Source organism: Anas acuta, chromosome Z (genome assembly GCF_963932015.1).
Source record: "Anas acuta chromosome Z, bAnaAcu1.1, whole genome shotgun sequence".
Taxonomy (NCBI): Eukaryota; Metazoa; Chordata; class Aves; order Anseriformes; family Anatidae; genus Anas; species Anas acuta.
Window position 1 is genome coordinate 38,099,161 of NC_089017.1, and position 18,136 is coordinate 38,117,296.

Sequence of the window (18,136 nt, forward strand, 5' to 3'; positions counted from 1 at the left end):
TTGATGATAGATCTTTTGAGAATTCTTTAATGCAGTGAATTACTGACTTGGCTATTAATGAATCAGCTTAGGTCTGTATATGATCCCCAGCAAAAGCCCCAGTGGAAAAATGTAAAACGTAAAGTGTAAGCAAAACTGTGCTCTATGCAATATGACTAAGGATTGACCCTTGACTTCAGTAGGAGTTATCTGAATGTTATGTTAATTTTTGCAAGCCAAAGATTGCAATATGCAATTGCAAACTAAGAAGAATATGTCTGGTGATTGAGGAATATGTCCTCACTACCGATCATAATGCATGATACTATAGTTCTTTTATACATATTTTTAAGCTATACAGTTTTCTAAAGCTCTAAAAGACATGCACAAGCTGTGTCAAGTAGAATCCAGTCCAAAAAAATACCAGTTAACAGTGACAGTCCTCTTCATTGTATAGATTGTTAATGGTGAAAAATGTGAATGGGAAACAACTAGAAGTATCATGCAGCGTATATTTTCCTGCAGAGTAGGATGGAAAATAATGCAGTTGGTGAAGAAATGTGAATATAAAATATAGTAGAAATGGCAATTGCAAACCAAGCCCTTGACAATTGCATTAATGGTAATGCATTCCATTCCAGTTCATGGTGAAGTAAAAGGAGTTGGTCTGGTAGATCAAATATGGCTTTCGTTGCAAGACTGCGACAATGAAGGTGAGACGATAAAGCTATTTAGACTCCTAATCTATAAACAGCAAAGACTATGTTGTTTCTACATACACCTGGTGAATTTACAGAATTATTTCTTCTTAGAACAAATGTGGTTGTAAAATACTACAGTTGTTTTGAGTTTAATTTTCAGGATATATATGTCCTGTATATATATGTATATAATCTATACATTTTTGATGTAAAAAATAAACATGAAGTCAAAATTGTGAAGATTTTTTGATGAATCCTCAGTTCTGAATTCCATCTGAATTTGGGAAATACTTTTTGTTTAAATTTCAGGATTCTGAATAGGCATTGAGAAATATTTTATTCTATTGAAATATATGATAAATTGGGATGGATTAAATAATAGGATGAGAATGCAACTTACTGTATTTTTTCATTACCATTATTTTTCATTTTCATTTCTTTTGTTCATTAGAAATACATTTTGAAGTAGAGCTTGGTAAGAATCCATTTGGTATAAGCAAACCCAGCTCTATATCTGGGGAAAAGGCCTAAATACCATGTTTAGACTAGTGTTTTTAGATGAGTGGGGTTTTTTTGTTTTGTTTTGCTTTGTTTTGTTTTTTTAAATTTGCTAATGTTTTCAATCATCATCTTCTCATCTTCTTTTCCAGTCCAGACAAGAATAAAATCACAAGAGCTCTCAAATACCTGTTAATACGTTTTTCAGAGAGAATGTCAAAAATTGTTTTCTGTTCCATCAGTATTGATTCATGGCACCAAGCATAAATAATTAGAACAGGCCAAATACCAAGCTTTTGTGTCTTCCATTAACAAAATTGGTACGATTATTTTGAAAGTTAATTAACTAGTTGCAATACAAACGCATTTCATGTAACTGACTCTCCCCTTCCATTCCATTGTACTTCAGGTAATCAGAAATAATTCAATTCTGTATTATCTGTTACGTAGTCTCCCTGGAAAGTAGGTATAGTACGTAGTTTGTGTGTACTGTATAATTTCATCACTACTGTGGCAAAGTGCAGCAACTTTTGAGACTATGAATATGCCATCAAAGCAAATAGGACTAGGGTATTCTTTGGCCCCGAGGGAAAGGTGTACATAATGCCCATATATTTAAAAGTCTTTTCTCCATACTCCCTCAGAAAGCTGGCCTCATCCATACTCTGTATTGTCAATAATTCCTAATCCATGCTTTGAATCATACTGGGACATTGACTAGGAGAGTTCTATTTATCTTAGGCTGAAAAGGTGCTGTAATTAAGCGTAGATGAAAAAATTGTGGCTAGAAAAGAAGATACACACTAAAAGAAGGTTTTGGGCCTTTTTTTATTTTTCTTATTTACAAACATAGATATGTCCTGAGCAAGTTTTTGGCTTGCAGCTGCTGTTTGGATCTTTTTTTGCGTTGGCTCCCATCTGAATTCACATGATTACTCTGTTCTAGTGGATTCATTTGTGTTCTAATTTGTACCAGCCTTTCCCTGCAAAATATATGATAGAAATACCTCTTGGAGTGGGTTTCTTTGGTGGGATAGCAGGACACAAGGCTGGTCCACATGAGCAGAAAGACTGATTTTGTTGCTGTTTCTACAGCTTGGGAAGTTAGGATTGTGATGCATCAGTGTTAGCAGATAGATAGTATCCAAAAAGGATATATAGCACATCTAGCATGCTGTGTAGTGGACTAGGCTGAGAACCCAACAACTTCAGTTGCAGGAACAGAATATCAAAAAAGAACACAGTCTTACACACAGTGTAAGGGAGTACACTTACTTGCTAATAGACTCTGCTGGCAGTTAAGGCAATAAGCAACTAAACAGTACCGTTATAGACTCATGTCTAATTTATTTCATGTTAACTAAGTTTATAATTACACTGTATCAGTTAGTAAAACTGTTTACTTACTCCCATACAAAAGTGGCTAAGTCTTCAGATGGGGCTTTTTTGCTTTACTTTAGGTGCAATTAGCCTGTTAAATACAGTAAGTATTTAATTCTGTCAGAAAGGTGCCAGAGGTAGTATTTATAAATACAAAGAGTAGGAGCTTCCCTTTTTCCCCAAGACAATTTTGCAGTACCATTCTCCCCTTTGTTCTTTGCTGCATCCTGTGAAGAGTGCTTCTTTGAATGGAGACCCATTTTGTGCACATGTAAAGCTGAGAACAGAACAAAGCAAACCAAGGACAAACAGGAGTAAGAACAAATTATTTTCACTTTGGTTCCAAACAACTGTTCTTCAGGAGACTCAGACAGCTTTATGTAGTACTGAGCTGTGCAGTGTTTTTCATTTAAAATACTCTCCATCTTCAGTGTCTGTGAGGAACCACCAGAACATTCACAGGCAAGCAGTGTCCTCAAGTGTGATTCCAATTTAATGCAGTACCTGTGGAGACAGGAAAATCCCTGTAGCATTATAAGTGATGCAAGATCTCAATGTACATGTATATGCTTAAGAAATGTGTGCCAGACTTTGGGATGGCTTTTCTGGGCTATAAATACGGACTGTGAGGTTCACAAGGAACTGTCCTGTGTGTCATCCTTATCTGCCCTCAAAGCTCCTGTGATGCTTGGAGGAGGACAAATGTGCGTAAGGTTCAGTGGAAGACTACTGTCAGTTTGTCTCTTCCCTGCCCTGTAGCAAAAGGATTTGTGGTAAGAGTTAAGGATATTTGTTTTTTCCTTGTGGGAACTGTGTCTTCATTTTTTTACCAGGAGAGAGTTTGTGGGGTGAAATACTTGAACCACAGTTGTATCAAAGTGTGGCAGTGATTTCTTGCCCTGAGGCCTTCAGGTCTGCAAAAGATGAAGGAAGAAAAGATGCACAGAAATGATGTAGAAGTGTTCATGAAGCAAAACAATGACTAGGCTAGCTAGAATTTGTCTCTTGGCTGTTTGCTCTCAGTCCATTATCCTAATCATTGACCGTGCTACGTCTCAATAGCATTTGCACAGATCGGATTTTATAAGGAAGATCATTAACTGCCACATGGAAGTTGTTGAATGATAATAAATGTAAGGAGAGATAGCTGAGATTAATGGAGTAAAAGAAAGAGAGCTGTTTTACTAGATGCAGCCAGTGATTAGTACATACGTCTTGTAAGAAGCATTCAGACTTCACAGTCTCAAGCTAAAATGTCATAGAAAGGAAACTGGAGAATTTTTCAATAACAACTATGAGGCCTATAATGATCAAAGAAGTTGAAATTATTGTAAGGCAACAGTAAGCAAAATAATCCCATTATAAATGAATATACATGTACATGATATAGTTCCATAACGCTTACTGTACTAGAATAAGCAACATTTTTCCCTTATTCTATATATAACCTGCCTTGCCAGTTTAAGTCAAAAGGCCATGTAGTGAAAATGTGGAATATCTATTTATCCTTGGAATTATGCAAACTTAAGTGATGATAGAGTTGACTTAAATATTCAGGTACAGTCAGACAGAATGGTTTTGAAGTTGACTGATTCTGTTTTTCAAAGGGGTAAAACATCATTATGCTATGTCCTTCATGTTCTCTGATCTTTCTTTTTTGTGGCTGTACACTGGCACTTGTCAAAAGTGCATCTGTGTAGTAGCATTTCTGTATTTTATATGCATACCAATGAGTATATTAAACAGAAATGCAGGGGATGTCATAACATAAACAGCCTTTCTTCTTAACTGCTTTGACTTTTCAAGTACTTGCAGAAAGCTTGGAGAAAATGTTCCTTGATGTATTGATTGATCTCTCAGGCATACAGTGTTTCATGCAAATGAAGTGTAAAATAACCTGCAGACATCTATGTTTTAAAATGTGTGCAGATAGTAATTGTTACGCCCTTTCCTGAGAAGTGGGTTTCTATTAATGTGCATTTTCTAAGGTTCTATGGGGAGCTGCTGTTTCTGCAGAGCTTTTGAGTCTGAATGGTTGCTTATTCATATTCTTTCTTTTCACTTTAAGCTGCACCTGAATTAAAAGCTGAGCAAAATAAATGCACTGACTAGCTCTGAGCACTGGTGTTTTGAGCCTCAGGTTTTAATGTCCTTGACTGTCACTAATCAATAGCAAGCAAAGCAACCACAGCATCAGAAGTAGAGATGTAAAAGGAGATGCCTGTTAGATACTGTGCTGGAAGACATGAGGGTAATGATTCTCTTTGAGAAAGATGCAATATTTTCTTCTTAAGAGTGCTGACTACAAAGGTTTCATTTTCTACTGGCTGCTTGGAAAATAAGCACACCTTCCTATGTATCATACAAGGAAATAAAATAAAAATTCCAAATCAGACAAAGGGAAAAACAGATTAAAATATTAACTGATATTAACCGATTAAAATATTGGCAATGTAGGAGAATCTTAGCCCCAAATATCTTTGGCCTCTAAAATTTGGAGTAGACAGGTCAAGTTTTACTATCTCTTGGTCCTAACTCGTTTCACACAGAACAGCTTTATAGGGTCCTTTAGTAAAGTACATATAATACTGTTTGACCCCCTTACTCATTTTATGAACTTGCAGATCAATGAAACAAACTATTAAGTAGATTGAATGATGCCTAAAACACTAATATTAATGGCTCCAATTTTATTAAGCCCATTTAAAAATCTTATACAGGTAGCAGCATCCATGAAATGACAAACTATGTATCCTTACCTACAGAGCATAAATTTAAACATTAGAGAAAAGCTAGTGATAGTGGAAAATAAATCTTTTCCTAACACTCTAGTAATCTGAAGAACTACAAAGGAGAGCAAACACTCTTTTAAGTTTTGGTTTAATATAAATAATCCTGAAGTTAATATGATATGTTGATATATTGTTGAGGCCTCACCTCAAGTACTGTGTTCAGTTTTGGGCTCCTCACTACAAGAAGGACATCAAGGTGCTTGAGCAAGTCCAGAGAAGGGTGACGAAGCTGGTGAGGGGTCTGGAGAACAAGTCTTATGAGGCTGAGGGAGCTGGGATTGTTTAGCCTGGAGAAGGGGAGGCTCAGGGGCAATATTATTGCTCTGTATAGGTACCTTTAAGGAGGCTGTAGCAAGGTGGAGATTGGTCTATTCTCTCACGTGCCCAGTGATAAAACGAGGGGGAATGGTCTAAGGTTATGCCAAGGGAGGTTGGATATTAGGAAGAACTTCTTTACCAAAAGGGTTGTTAGGCATTGGAATGGGCTGCCCAGGGAAGTGGTTGAGTCAGCATCCCTGGAGGTCTTCAAACGACATTTAGATGTAGAGCTTAGTGATATGGTTTAGTGGAGGACTTCTTAGTGTTAGGTCAAAGGTTGGACTTGGTGATCTTGGAGGTCTCTTCCAACCTAGACGATTCTGTGATTCTGTGATTCTGTTATTCTGTGATTATTGCCTACTGACTTCCTATTTTTGTAAGCAGACAGAGTAAGTGCATCAAGATTCTTTATCTTGATGTACAACTTCATGGTGTAAGCTTGTTAATCTCTTCTGGTCCTAGTTTTTCCAATTATTAAGTAAAATAAGCCACTGGAAAATATTATCTGGAAAAAAAAGTACTGATGTGAAATTGAGATCCACATTTTCTGGAATTCCTGGCCCTCTAGTAAGTTAGAGCGCGTCCCTCTCTGTATGTTTAGCTTTTAGGTTTTCCTTTGTTTGTCTTCTATTCATGCTTTTATCTTTAGGTGAAAAGAATAATAGATAAGTACATCATTACAGCTCTTAATGATGTAAATGAAAAGTACTATTTTAGTGTCTCATGGAGTAAAAGCATTGTTTAGAAATAAAGTCGTGTTATATGTTTATGTTACAGCTGTGCTCTGAAACACAAGGTAGTATTGAGTGTAGTGCATACAAAATTCTGAAGGAGAAGTATGGTTTTCTTCAAAGAATTTTATCTTCTGTTGTTGCATAGGGATTGCTCTAATGAGGCAAGACTATTCTTCTTTGTGCAATAAACATTTTACAGAAATCTCTCCAGGAGCCTTTCCTTGTTTTCCAATAAAAATGAGGTGACATTTTGTCCTCATTTTGCCACTGCATTAGCCTACGCTGCTCTTTGAAGCAGTGGCTCAGATCCAAGAAAACAAATAAAACTAGGAATTAATTATTTAACTTAATTTTCTGTTTGAAATCAGAAACGGACAAACTTGAGAAGAATACTTTTTTGTATAATTCAGCTACATCCTCTCTTTACTTTCTTATTTCCACTCAGCAATTTGAGCTTTCTCCTTATAAATCACTGTTCATTTTAAAAGACCAGAGGTATATGTCATGTTATTCTTGATTGCTTCCAAGATGGGAAAAGTAAAAATAATAATTTCTATTTTTTTTTCCCCAAAATGCTCTGTTTGGATGAAAGCCCCACGTGCTCAGGGATAAACCATATGTACTCTCTGCTTAGGATAAACCATATATACTTGGTGAAGAGATTAAGTGTAACAAAATGTACGAACTTTTACCTGAACAACTTTTCTTCCACTTGTGCCTTCCCTTGAGTACCCGAGTTTACATATGTGATCTCTGAATTTATGCAACTCCAGATATTTATAGGCATATTTAGAGAGTGGGATATGAGTAAATTAAACTTGGTTGTAAATTCAGTTACGTCATCATTACAGGAAATTTTTATTTACTCTGGCAGATTTTAGATGAGGTTCATAATGATCAAGAAAGTTTGCCTGCAGACCTCCAATTTACGTACAGTTCATCAGAATGTATCTTTTCATATCCAATCAGAGTACAAAGAATCTCAGGCAACTAAAATTTATACTATTGCTTTGTGGAGAAATTCAAAAAAGACTGTGTCGTAATATTTTCCTTTCCAACTGATGTAGGTGTAGGCTTATAGAAAACATGACCTGTGGCAAGGAACATGATCATGGTTTTTCAGGGCAGGTAGAAATTGAGCTGATGGATGTCTGGATATCTCCATAACAGTGATATTCCCAAATATGACAATGAAATGCATTAGATATTTTGATGCCATTAGATATTTTGATGCCATTTAGATATCTTGATGCCATTAACTGTTCAAACATTGTGATGGTTAAAGGAGGAAGAAGTGATTTATTTGCATATAAGAATGGTGTTTATGACTGGCTCTTCTTTCAGAATGAGTTGAGTATGTATAAATATATGGCATTTTTTGGCAGTTATGCTTTTATTTTGTGAACCATGAGATTTTTAGTATAATGAATAGAAAAGCTAAAACTAAATGGTCTTAAAGGCGTTTTACCCAGCTCTCAATGAGAATAGACTTAGGAAGTTACAGATCAGCTAGCATCTGAGTGACATATTTACAAAGCTCATGAGATAGTTGGCTGTGGTACTTCCAGAAAGCAAACCGTGGGATAAAAAATATATTAAAAAATTGTCATAGTTGGCTCAGCTGGATCTATATTAATAGCATAAATCATGCTACCCTTTATTTAGCACATGCTCTTTGGGAGAGAGCAATTAAATTTTGTGTCCCCAAAATAGTATATTGCAAAATCACTGTTTGCTTTAAGACTAATAATGAATACAAATTTGTTTTAAGACTAATAATGAATTCAGAACTCTCTGAATGATAAACTGATATTGAACTAAACTATCAGTATGTTAGGGTTTAAACTACTTTGTATTTTCTTTATTATGTTCAAGACATTTGCATCTGAGAGAGACAGATACATAATGTTCCCTCAAAGGATGAATGAAGTTCTGTCATTCTTTGTACAGGGGAGATGCTTTTTTCTCTTTTTCCACTTTTATTTTGAGTTTTTTATTTTTATTCTTCTGTGTACTTTCCTCTGCAAGGCTGAGTGGCAGCTTACATAACGGCATTTTTTTTAAAACTAATATTAAACTCAGAATCCAGTGCCCCGGCAGCAACTCAGGCTTTGCCTCAACCTGTCTAACAGACTCCTTTGAACTCTGAGAAGCCAGATGAGAGGCTGGCAGTTAGGACACAACAAATCATCTTATAAATACCCACTGCCCATAATATTTTGCTTCTATTAGCTCAATTACTCCAAATAGTCAGAGAGCTAGTGTACAAATTAAGTCTATATTGCCTGCTGCTTAATGGGTTTGTAGATTTTTTACTTCCCCTGGAACCATTTTTGAAGCACTCCTGTTCAATTTCCACGTTTATTTGGTGGTGGTGGTGTTTTTCCCCAGTCCTTTTTCTTTGCTCCATTTCACTTGTGTCCTGTCAGAGCCACTACCCCAACCCCCAGATTCTGTATATCTGTGTTCTTTTCTTTTCTACATACTTCACCTTTTTGCTTTCTGTCTTTCTGTGGATTAAGTCAATACTGTTTCCTTTCCATTCCTCTTCCTCTTCTCCTTCCCCTTTCCTTTATTTTTTTTTCTACACAAAAATGAAAGTCTGAAACTTCAGTTCACTTTCCTTAGACGGTTCATTACACTCTAAAGAAGATTTTTATTTTTATTTTTTGGTCAGGAACAGGGAACATGTGAGAAATGTGAAAGAAATAGAAGGGCCAGATTTTTAAAATTGGAAGAATACTTTTGTTTTTAGAGGGTTATGGTTGGGGCACTCAAAAGGAATTCAACTGGTCTCCTACATCTTGGATGCATGTCCTAGCCACTAGATATTTAGAACAAGTGTGATAACTCTGTGTGTTTGTAAATTGTGCCTTGGTTTCCACTGGAGAACAGCCATTGCATGTGGCCTGAAGTGTAGTTTGACTACATTTATGTAAATTAATAAGCCCCTGTGTATAGTTGTTCTAGTTATACTGATTCTGGCTTGGAAAAAATAAGTTCTTGCTAAGTGGAATGTCCTGTTACTTTTGACTCTATGTCAGAATAGAGTAGATAGTAGGTGTTTGTGCACTCTATGTTAGAATAGAGTAGATAGTAGGTGTTTGTGCACATGAACACTCAGACAGGTTTGTAGACTGAGTTATGAATTTATGAATCTTTCATTTAAGAGGTATATTTCTTGTGTTTAATCCTCATGCCTTCAACAGGACTTGTAGTACTCCCTTGTGGCCTTGTTGACTTGCAGACTGCTTAGGACCTAGGTCTGACTCTCATTCCATAACAGTTGTTTTCAGCATCACTGATGACTAGAAGAGTTACTAATATACTGTTGTGGTTTAACCCAGCCGGCAGCTAAACACCACACAGCCGTTTGCTCACCCTACCCCCTTCTGCTCTGGGATGGGGGAGAGAAATGGGAAAGTGAAGCCTGTGGGTTGAGATAAAGACATTTTATTAAGACAGGGAAATAATAATAACAACAATAATAATAACAATAATGATTGTAATAGTACTAAGAATAATAATGTGTACAAAACAAGTGATGCACAATGCAATTGCTCACCACCCACTGACCGATGCCCAGCCTAACCCCGAGCAGTTCGGCCCACCCACCCCAGCTAGCCACCCCTATATATTGTTTAGCATGATGTCAGATGGAATACCCCTTTGGCCAGTTCGAGTCAGCTGTCCCGGGTCTGTCCCCTTCCAGCTCTTGCTGCACCCCCAGCCTGCCCGCTGGCAGGACAGAGCAAGAAGCTGAAATGTCCTTGGCTTAGTGTAAGCACTGCTCTGCAACAATTAAAACATCAGCGTGTTATCAGCACTGTTCTCATCCTAATCCAAAACATAGCACTCTACCAGCTACTAGGAGGAAAATTAACTCTGTCCTAACTGAAACCAGGACATATACAGATGGCAGTTAAGAATGTGAGTGGACTTTTTCCCTACCTGTGTTTTGCATATTAGTAACAGTTCATCGATTAAGAACTTTTCAAATGAAAATTCAGAAGTGAAATTAAACACAACAGTCTGATTTCACTGTGATTGCACCAGACTAGATAAGGAACAAACTAAAAGTCCGGAAGGCTTTCAGTTGCGATGATGTGCCTTGGTGTCAAAAGTATGGCATAGATGTGTGCTATGTAAATACATATTTTTTCCTTTGACTTAGTTTTCAAGAATGTACACAGTCTCACAGATTTAGGAAACCAAAGTTCCACATAAGAGAATTCTGCAAGGCCTAGGAACTTTGAAGGAAAGGTAGCAGCCATGCAGTAGCTTTCAATGCTCTACTGCCAAAACTGTGATGATACGCTTTATCCCTCTAAACCTTAACTTCCATACCTCCTTCAGAAAAATACCATGGACATAACTATTAACTACAGTGACTTAGTAAAAATACTTCAGAAAAGCCCAGAAAAAATGGCCACCATTGTACAGCCTCTAGAGATAGATCCTCAATCTTTCTCGAACTCTGTTAGACATGGTTTGCTACGTGTATATGCCATGCAGGTCAACTTCACAAGTGTGCATTTTTCTTGACATCATAGTAGACTTTTATTATATTTATGTATGTTAATTAGCCAGGTCTCTTCGTTTTGTGTTGATTACTTAAACTGAATCTTATCAATTGTCAGAGAAAAGGAATTTTGACATACCACTTTGGCAATGTGCAGTGGCTCAAAACTAGCATGATCAGCTTCTGAATGTGCCATTACCTACGTCCAGGGTGGAAGTACTAGGAGTGCCTCTAGGTTAAAACAAGCAAGAATTGCAATGCAAATAAGTTAGTCATTGTTACTTAATTACTAACAGTCAAATCCAATTTCTCTTGAAACTGATAGCAAAAGTCATATTGACTTGAGGCAAATCAAGATCTGGCCCTGAATTGTTAAAGTGCTATGGGATATACTTAAGCTTTCAGTTCTTTATAAATACTGAGAATTTACTAAAACAAGGTAAAAAACAAACAAACAAACAAAAAACAATATATATATATTATGGAGTTTACATTTACAGGTTTATAGTACAACTCACATGTTTTTGTTTTTTCCAAATGTCATTAGAACAAGTAATGGTGACTGTGAACAATGATGTACATAATAACTCAACTGCATCAGATAACAACAGACTGGGTAAGACAATGCTGCTCCAGGAAGTATTTATGTTATAGAGTCAGATAGTTTTATTTCACTCAGGGCCAAACATAATTTTCTTTAATGTTCTTAGCCTTAGATGGTAAGGTAAAGTCTGAGGGTTAGGTGCATATGGTTTTTCCTTTGTCTAAATTAGAATGTGACCGAGGGGTTTTGCACTTCAATGTGCCATTGTATTTAGGTGTTGATTATTTCCCCAGTTTAGTTTTTTTTTTCTTTCTTTCTTTTTTTTTTTCCCCAGCCATTATAGAGCTATTTGATATCATTAAGAGCAGGAACCTGTTTGGAGCGGGCAGAGAAAATAATCTGCATGACCTAAAGCATAAAACAAAGATTACAGAGTAACCTGGCATTTCACTTACAGTAACTCTGTGATATCGCTGTGTTCTTCACTTGGTTGACGGACTAGGCCAAAGACAGATAACTTAATTGTGCACCCAGGCTTGTTCACCATAGGCCTTTGTGCAAAGTATGTTCATCTGCCCATGCAAATTACAGCCCTTGGTTGAAGAATGCTAGATTGATTATATTACAGCTTGATATGAACATCTGAAAATGTTAAAGACAAATGGGTAATATGCCTTATGCATTTTGAATTAATGAACAAAATCCTTGGCCACAAGATAGAGCTAATGTTGTCATTTTCATACATTCATGAACCCGTTTTATTTGACATTTTATGTATGCTTTAAATGCATTTTATGTTTATGTGTTTGATTGCCAAGTTTTCATTTGTGTTTGGGCTTTTGTATTAATTTTTCTTTGACTTTTTCTCATAGCATGATTTCTCATATTTTATTTTGTTTCTTTTAGGTTTTGTTTTATTTCATAAGATCCCACTGGATGGGTAAATGAAATAAGGAAAAGATGAGAGAGGGGCTGTTGAGCTTGTTGTGGAAGCTGTATGCTGCACACTAGGGAGTGGACAGTGTTCTTGTGCAGTGACGTGCCACCTCCCTTGGACTTCTCTTTTAGACATTGGTTGTGTTTGGAGAATTCTAGCAGTACATTCAAGTCAGTAGCTGTTTTTGCAAGAGCAGGGTGAAGCCAAGCCCTGAGGCAGCTATAAAACTCAAGAAAGTCCAGAAATAAGCTATCACACTCTTCCCTATTGCCTTGTCCTTGCTGTGTCTTCAATATGACATTGAGATGAAATTACATTACATTGTGTCCTATGCCAATTTTTTTCTGTTTGAACTTAACTGGAAAGATGTTGTTTTTATAAATAATATTTATCAAAGGTGAACTGCAAAGCTGCATGTATTTTATTGCATAAGTGGCTCGTAAAACTCTTCCACAAAAAAATTAAGTATGTGAATCTGTTGATTTAAATGGGAATACTGACATATGACAGGATATGGCCTTAAATGCTAAACACTAAATTGCAGAGTTGGCCATATAAATTATATTTATGCGTGTGGTTCCACTGACTTTACCAAGAAGAGGCAGAGTATAAGCATAAGCTATATGGATTAAGAGGGCAATTCTGCTCATCAATGCTTTTTTTTGTTTTGAACAAGTGCCATTGCTTACACATTCAGTTAGACCATGATTATGCAATGTAGTCCTTAAGTTTGGGGAAGTGTAAGTCTTTACTAGACTGGAATGCCGATTCTGAAACAAGAGCAAGAATAACACTATACAGTTGGTCTTTCAGACTGTATACTTAGATGTACATTTCAGTTACAGTACATACAGTTCAGTATGCTGTCCTCTGAGGAGAGTTTACTAGAATGAGAAAAACTAGTGAAATTACAAACATTTTGCAAGAACAGGGATGCATTTGAGCATAATAGTAGACACTTATTTTCATGCTATTTACTTATGAAGTCCTGAGTTTATAACTTTATCTTTTCAGTTTAAGGAATCATTATAAGAAAGGTGAAGTTTCTGTTTTTTATTTTCTGAAAGTTTCTTATGAAAACTAGCAGCAAAAAAATGAGATAGATGCATGTATTTCTATGAATTCTGATTTGATTACATTTCACAGCTTTTCACCTTTTAATTTAATTTTTTAATTCCTTAAAACAAACAATAAGACATGAGATGATATTTTGTCTCTCTCTTTTTTTTTTTTTTTTTTTTTTTTCCCTGTGGGTGGGTTTGCTTTTTAATTTCAGCCATTTTCACTCTTCCATTGAAACACTGTTGTCAACATCAATGGCTTTCTAAAGCATACACTATCCCTTTCTTTCTGCAATAGTGTATATTTAATCTCTCTTTTTTTTTTTTTTTTTTTCTGGTGTCGACCCTTTTGTTCTTTCTCCACATACTTACTCTCTTTTTGCCTTTTAAGACTCAGTCCTTTTCTTATGTTTTCATCAGTCTCTGACATCCAAGTTTTTTCTTCCTGCTGTGGTCAAATTTTGGAAATAATGTCATTAGTCAAGAAATATGTCCACATATGCATTCTTCTGAGTCTATGTATTAAGATACTTTCACTTGTCATTGGCTATGCAGTTGGCTATGTTTTTTTTTTTGTTTTGTTTTGTTTTGTTTTGTTTTTCTTTTTCCAAAATCTGTTCCAAAGATGTGTTCTCTCCACATTAAAGAAGACGGTAGAGCTGGAAGTCTACTGATGACCTAAGAATCACAGTGTCTTTGTCACCCTGTACATAACATGGTGATTTGGGAAAGGATGGCAGCTATTAAAGATATCCATCATACTCCCTGTTTGAAGTTAGATGTCAACAAGTGTTCTGCTTTTCCTCAGAAAAAAATATTGGGAATACCTTTTTTTTTCTTCCCTATGTCTATATGGAAATAATCTTAGTTTAGGGAGATATCTTCTCCTGAGATACTGATTCTCCTGTAACTTTCTTTTAATTATTTTATTCTCAAATTTCTAGCTTACCTGGGGATCTCTCTCTCTTTTGAAATAACAGCCAATGACATTGAGCAGAATGTAAACCAACAGAGAATCATTTAGATCAGCAATTTTTGAACTAAAGTCAGTGGAGTTACATCAGATATAAGTTGGATCATAAGCAGAGCTTCACCCAGTAGCACAGATTCCAGTCTTAAGTTATGTGGGAAAAGTCAGCTTATTTGAGTTATGTATTCACAATTTGTTGCCAAATAAATGAGGTGAGAATCTGATCCTTTTTCTTTTGGCAGGGAAAAGACAGACTTGGAGAGTTGGAATTTAGCAGATAATTTTTGAAATATTTCATTTTAAAAGGTAGTTCTTTCTGATTCATAATATTTATATGCATAAATGTGCACAGTTATTGTTGCATATTTTTGTTGTAACTTATTTTGTAGCACTTTGCAGTTCATCTTTATGACATAGGAGTAGTTTTGACCTTCAAGTGTACTGACCTTCAGCATGTACTGACACAATATGTTGGATTTTATGTAATCATGGAGGAAACTTTAATAAACCACAACTGATTTATGCACCAGTGAAATATATATTTATATATATTGTAGAATATCCTTCTTACATATTTTGTATTATATCTTTTATATTAGCCACTCAGTGCACTATTACTTCATGCAGATATTCACAGAACCTTATGAATTACAGCACATGATTTGTTACTAATTGTATCTTAATACAGATGTTTAATGCTTGGTGGAAAAGACTATGTGTTCCTAAAATTGTTTGTTTTCAGTGTGTGGACAGAGTGCCTTAAAGCTAAGGGAGCTAAATTTCTATATTGGAAATTATAGTACCCACTAGCTCCTGTTTTTCAGCTTGATTGTAAGTGACATTGCTTGTAACTGTTGAGATTCTGATCTGCTCAAATGGTGTTAGTTTACAAAGGGCTCAGTTAATTACAAATTCCTGACCTCCTTAAAATAAAGTGAGACTCAAACTAAGAATCATGCAGGAACCATTAACATGGTAAAAATTGCTGAACATTGAGGATTTGATACTAAAAAGCTTTTATATTGTTTCACTGAGCAATAAAAAAGGCTATGAAATGTTTAAAGACAGAGTTTCTATTTTTTTCAATGTGCCAGACATGAAACTAAAATAAAAGCATATTTCTAATGTTCTGCTAGAAGGGATTTGTGCTCAATTTTACTTCAAATTGATGTTTAATATAGTCAGAGACATACTGAGATAAGCTGTGGGACAGTTTGAAGGGCAGATTAGTTGGGAGACTGGAGAGGAAGCAGTCGAGGGGTGAGCTTTGGTGTGGGGCAGGGCATGTAACCCAGGCTGTTAAAAAAAAAAAATCCTGTTAAATTTGGGGGAAGTGCCAGGTCTATATTGCACATGAGTGCATTGTTCCCAGGCGGAGCCTGGGGTATGTAATGTACTTGCTGCAGTTGCCTGTCATGTCAAGTGGGGTGGGGGACCTCAGGTTGGCTGTTCCTGCAGAAAAGTGCTTGGGGACCATGTCTTTTATTGATGGGAGTTATGGAGGTTGCTGTGACATATTTTTAATGTGTTTGGGTAGCAAGGCACTCCCCAGCCTTTCCACTGCCTTTGAGTACCAGCTGGATCTATCCCACACAGTGTGGAAAAGAGCCATTCATTTCAGCAGGAGCAAGATCCCTGGGGGCAGCAGACAATGCCAAGAAAATATGTGGACAACTAGTTGGAAACAATTCTACTTCAAATAACTCTCACGGGAATTGCTCTTTCTTTTTTGGCTGTGGTCTGAAGCACTCAAAATCCACTTCTTTTCTATGGTGCAGACACTCCCCTAAGCACTGTTCTTCAAAGACTAAAAGACTTACTGAAGTCTGACATGTAGGAATGACCAATGCACTTCTACTGGCTTTCTTGACAACAGTATTCATACAAAGGTCCTGCTTCTGCGACCTGGCTGTCCATGACATGCTGACTGTTAACCATCAGCACGAAGGACAGAACTTCTTATGCAGCTGTTTGAATTTTTGAAGATGTTCAAGTGGTTTGTAAAGTTGGAGGCCATTATCAGACAAATAGAAGAAGCATCCCTTCTGACATCATTTTAATTCAGCCCTTCTTTGTCTGTTGCATATTTAACATTTGCAATAATGTTGAATTTATTCTTGAATTGGGCAAGTAGATTTTATGTTCATTGTACTTTCAAAAGGAAACCCCCAAAGTTTACCTGAACATATTTAGTACTTTCTTCTTCCTCATTGTACTCTCTGGTTTCTTCTCTTCTTTATAATTTTCAGCTGCAAAGTTCTCTCTTTCTTTCTCTTCTCTTTTTGAAAGACTTGAACTTCTTCCTTCTTGATGTGCTGCAAACTCTTCTCATTACAGTATATACGTGCAGGGTCTTCGAATACCCTTTTGAAGGGCTTTGCCAATGTGATGGTGTAAAATAGTCTAGATTATAACGTAGGCCCACATTGTGTCATATTTTGTCATCTGATCTCTACAGCAAGAATTCATGGATGGTAGGATGTATTGAGAACTATAAATACAGTGTGGTAGGCATCTCAAAGAATATTGGTACTGTGTGTTTAACATGTTTCACTGCCCATTTCATTGTCCCACGTTCATGGAAATGTGTATCTCCAAGGTTTTGAAGCTGGCTTTCATTTCTTATGTGTTTCTTTTGTACATACAAATTAAATGAGGTGTTAAAATAACAAATGATTTATTAATTGGAAATAAATATAGCTATTTAATTCTACAAGCATGTAAATTATTTGACTGGACTTTTAAAAGAGGTTACTGCTTTTTAATCAAACCTCAACATTAACTGGAAGTTATTCATATTTTATATCAGAAAACAATTTCAGAAATTGAGCTAATCATCAAAAAAGATGGATGGAAAGAGTCCACATTATGGACTTCATTTTGATGAGGAAATGCCGTTATCCTTCAAATTTTAGTAGTATGCTTCCATGACTATTGCTGTATTTTTGCCGCTGCAAGGAGTGTGGTGGATAAGCACATGTGCCCTGGTTTGGAGGAGAGATGCAGGCAATTTAGAGACAAACTGTTTTCACTTTGAAGAAGGCAATTTTCTTGTAGTCCCTAGGGGCATCAACTCACAGCAGCGTTACTGAGCAGATTAGGCTTAATATAGGTGGAGACTTCCCTTGTTGCATACACACTTTCATTGTAACTTCTTTTCCTTGGCTGGAATGACAAGAGCTACCAAGTAGGATTTCAGGGAACTACCTGATACTCAAGAAAGTAAAGGGTGAGGTTGTGGCTTTCTTCTCATGGTTTTGATTTTTCATTGATGTAAGCAGTGTCTGTCTCACTTCCCAGGCATGTCCATAAAACAGGAAATCCTGATTTTTTCCTACTTTTTTTTTTTTTTTTTTTGAGCACAGCTATTTAATTGGTATTACTGGATTTACTAGTGTGAGAGCAGAAATGAGCTGCTGTGCTGCTGAGACCAAAGGCTTTGGCAAACACATGTAAAATGTCTTCTGCTGTCATTCAGAGCCCTTCATTGGCTGTTGCTTAGGCTGAGCTTATATTTAAAAATAGGAAGAGGGTTACTTGGTTGTTATCAAAGTATAAAATTAATTATATATATATTCCAAAAGATAGCACAAAAATGACTTGTACTGTTACAGAATCCTAAAAAAAAAATAAAAATAAAATAGTTTGCTGTAATCCATCAGCAAGCTGTAAATCTTTGCTCTCTTTTTTTTCCCCCTCT

General features: G+C 36.2%; 1 protein-coding gene across 7 annotated transcripts in view; it reads left to right on the top strand.

Annotated features, from left to right (window-relative positions):
- The window catches only part of NTRK2 (neurotrophic receptor tyrosine kinase 2), a 201,750-nt gene that overhangs the window by 78,864 nt on the left and 104,750 nt on the right, over positions 1–18,136 (top strand). For 3 of the 7 annotated variants that reach the window (XM_068666489.1, XM_068666488.1, XM_068666492.1), the window contains one exon: positions 621–692. The exons of 2 other annotated variants lie outside the window; for them this stretch is intronic. In XM_068666489.1, the coding sequence (XP_068522590.1) occupies positions 621–692 (72 nt within the window). Of the gene's footprint in view, positions 1–620; positions 693–11,471; positions 11,541–12,374; positions 15,500–18,136 lie in introns of those variants that run through there. 2 more of the 7 variants (XM_068666493.1, XM_068666494.1) reach the window with 2 other exon arrangements.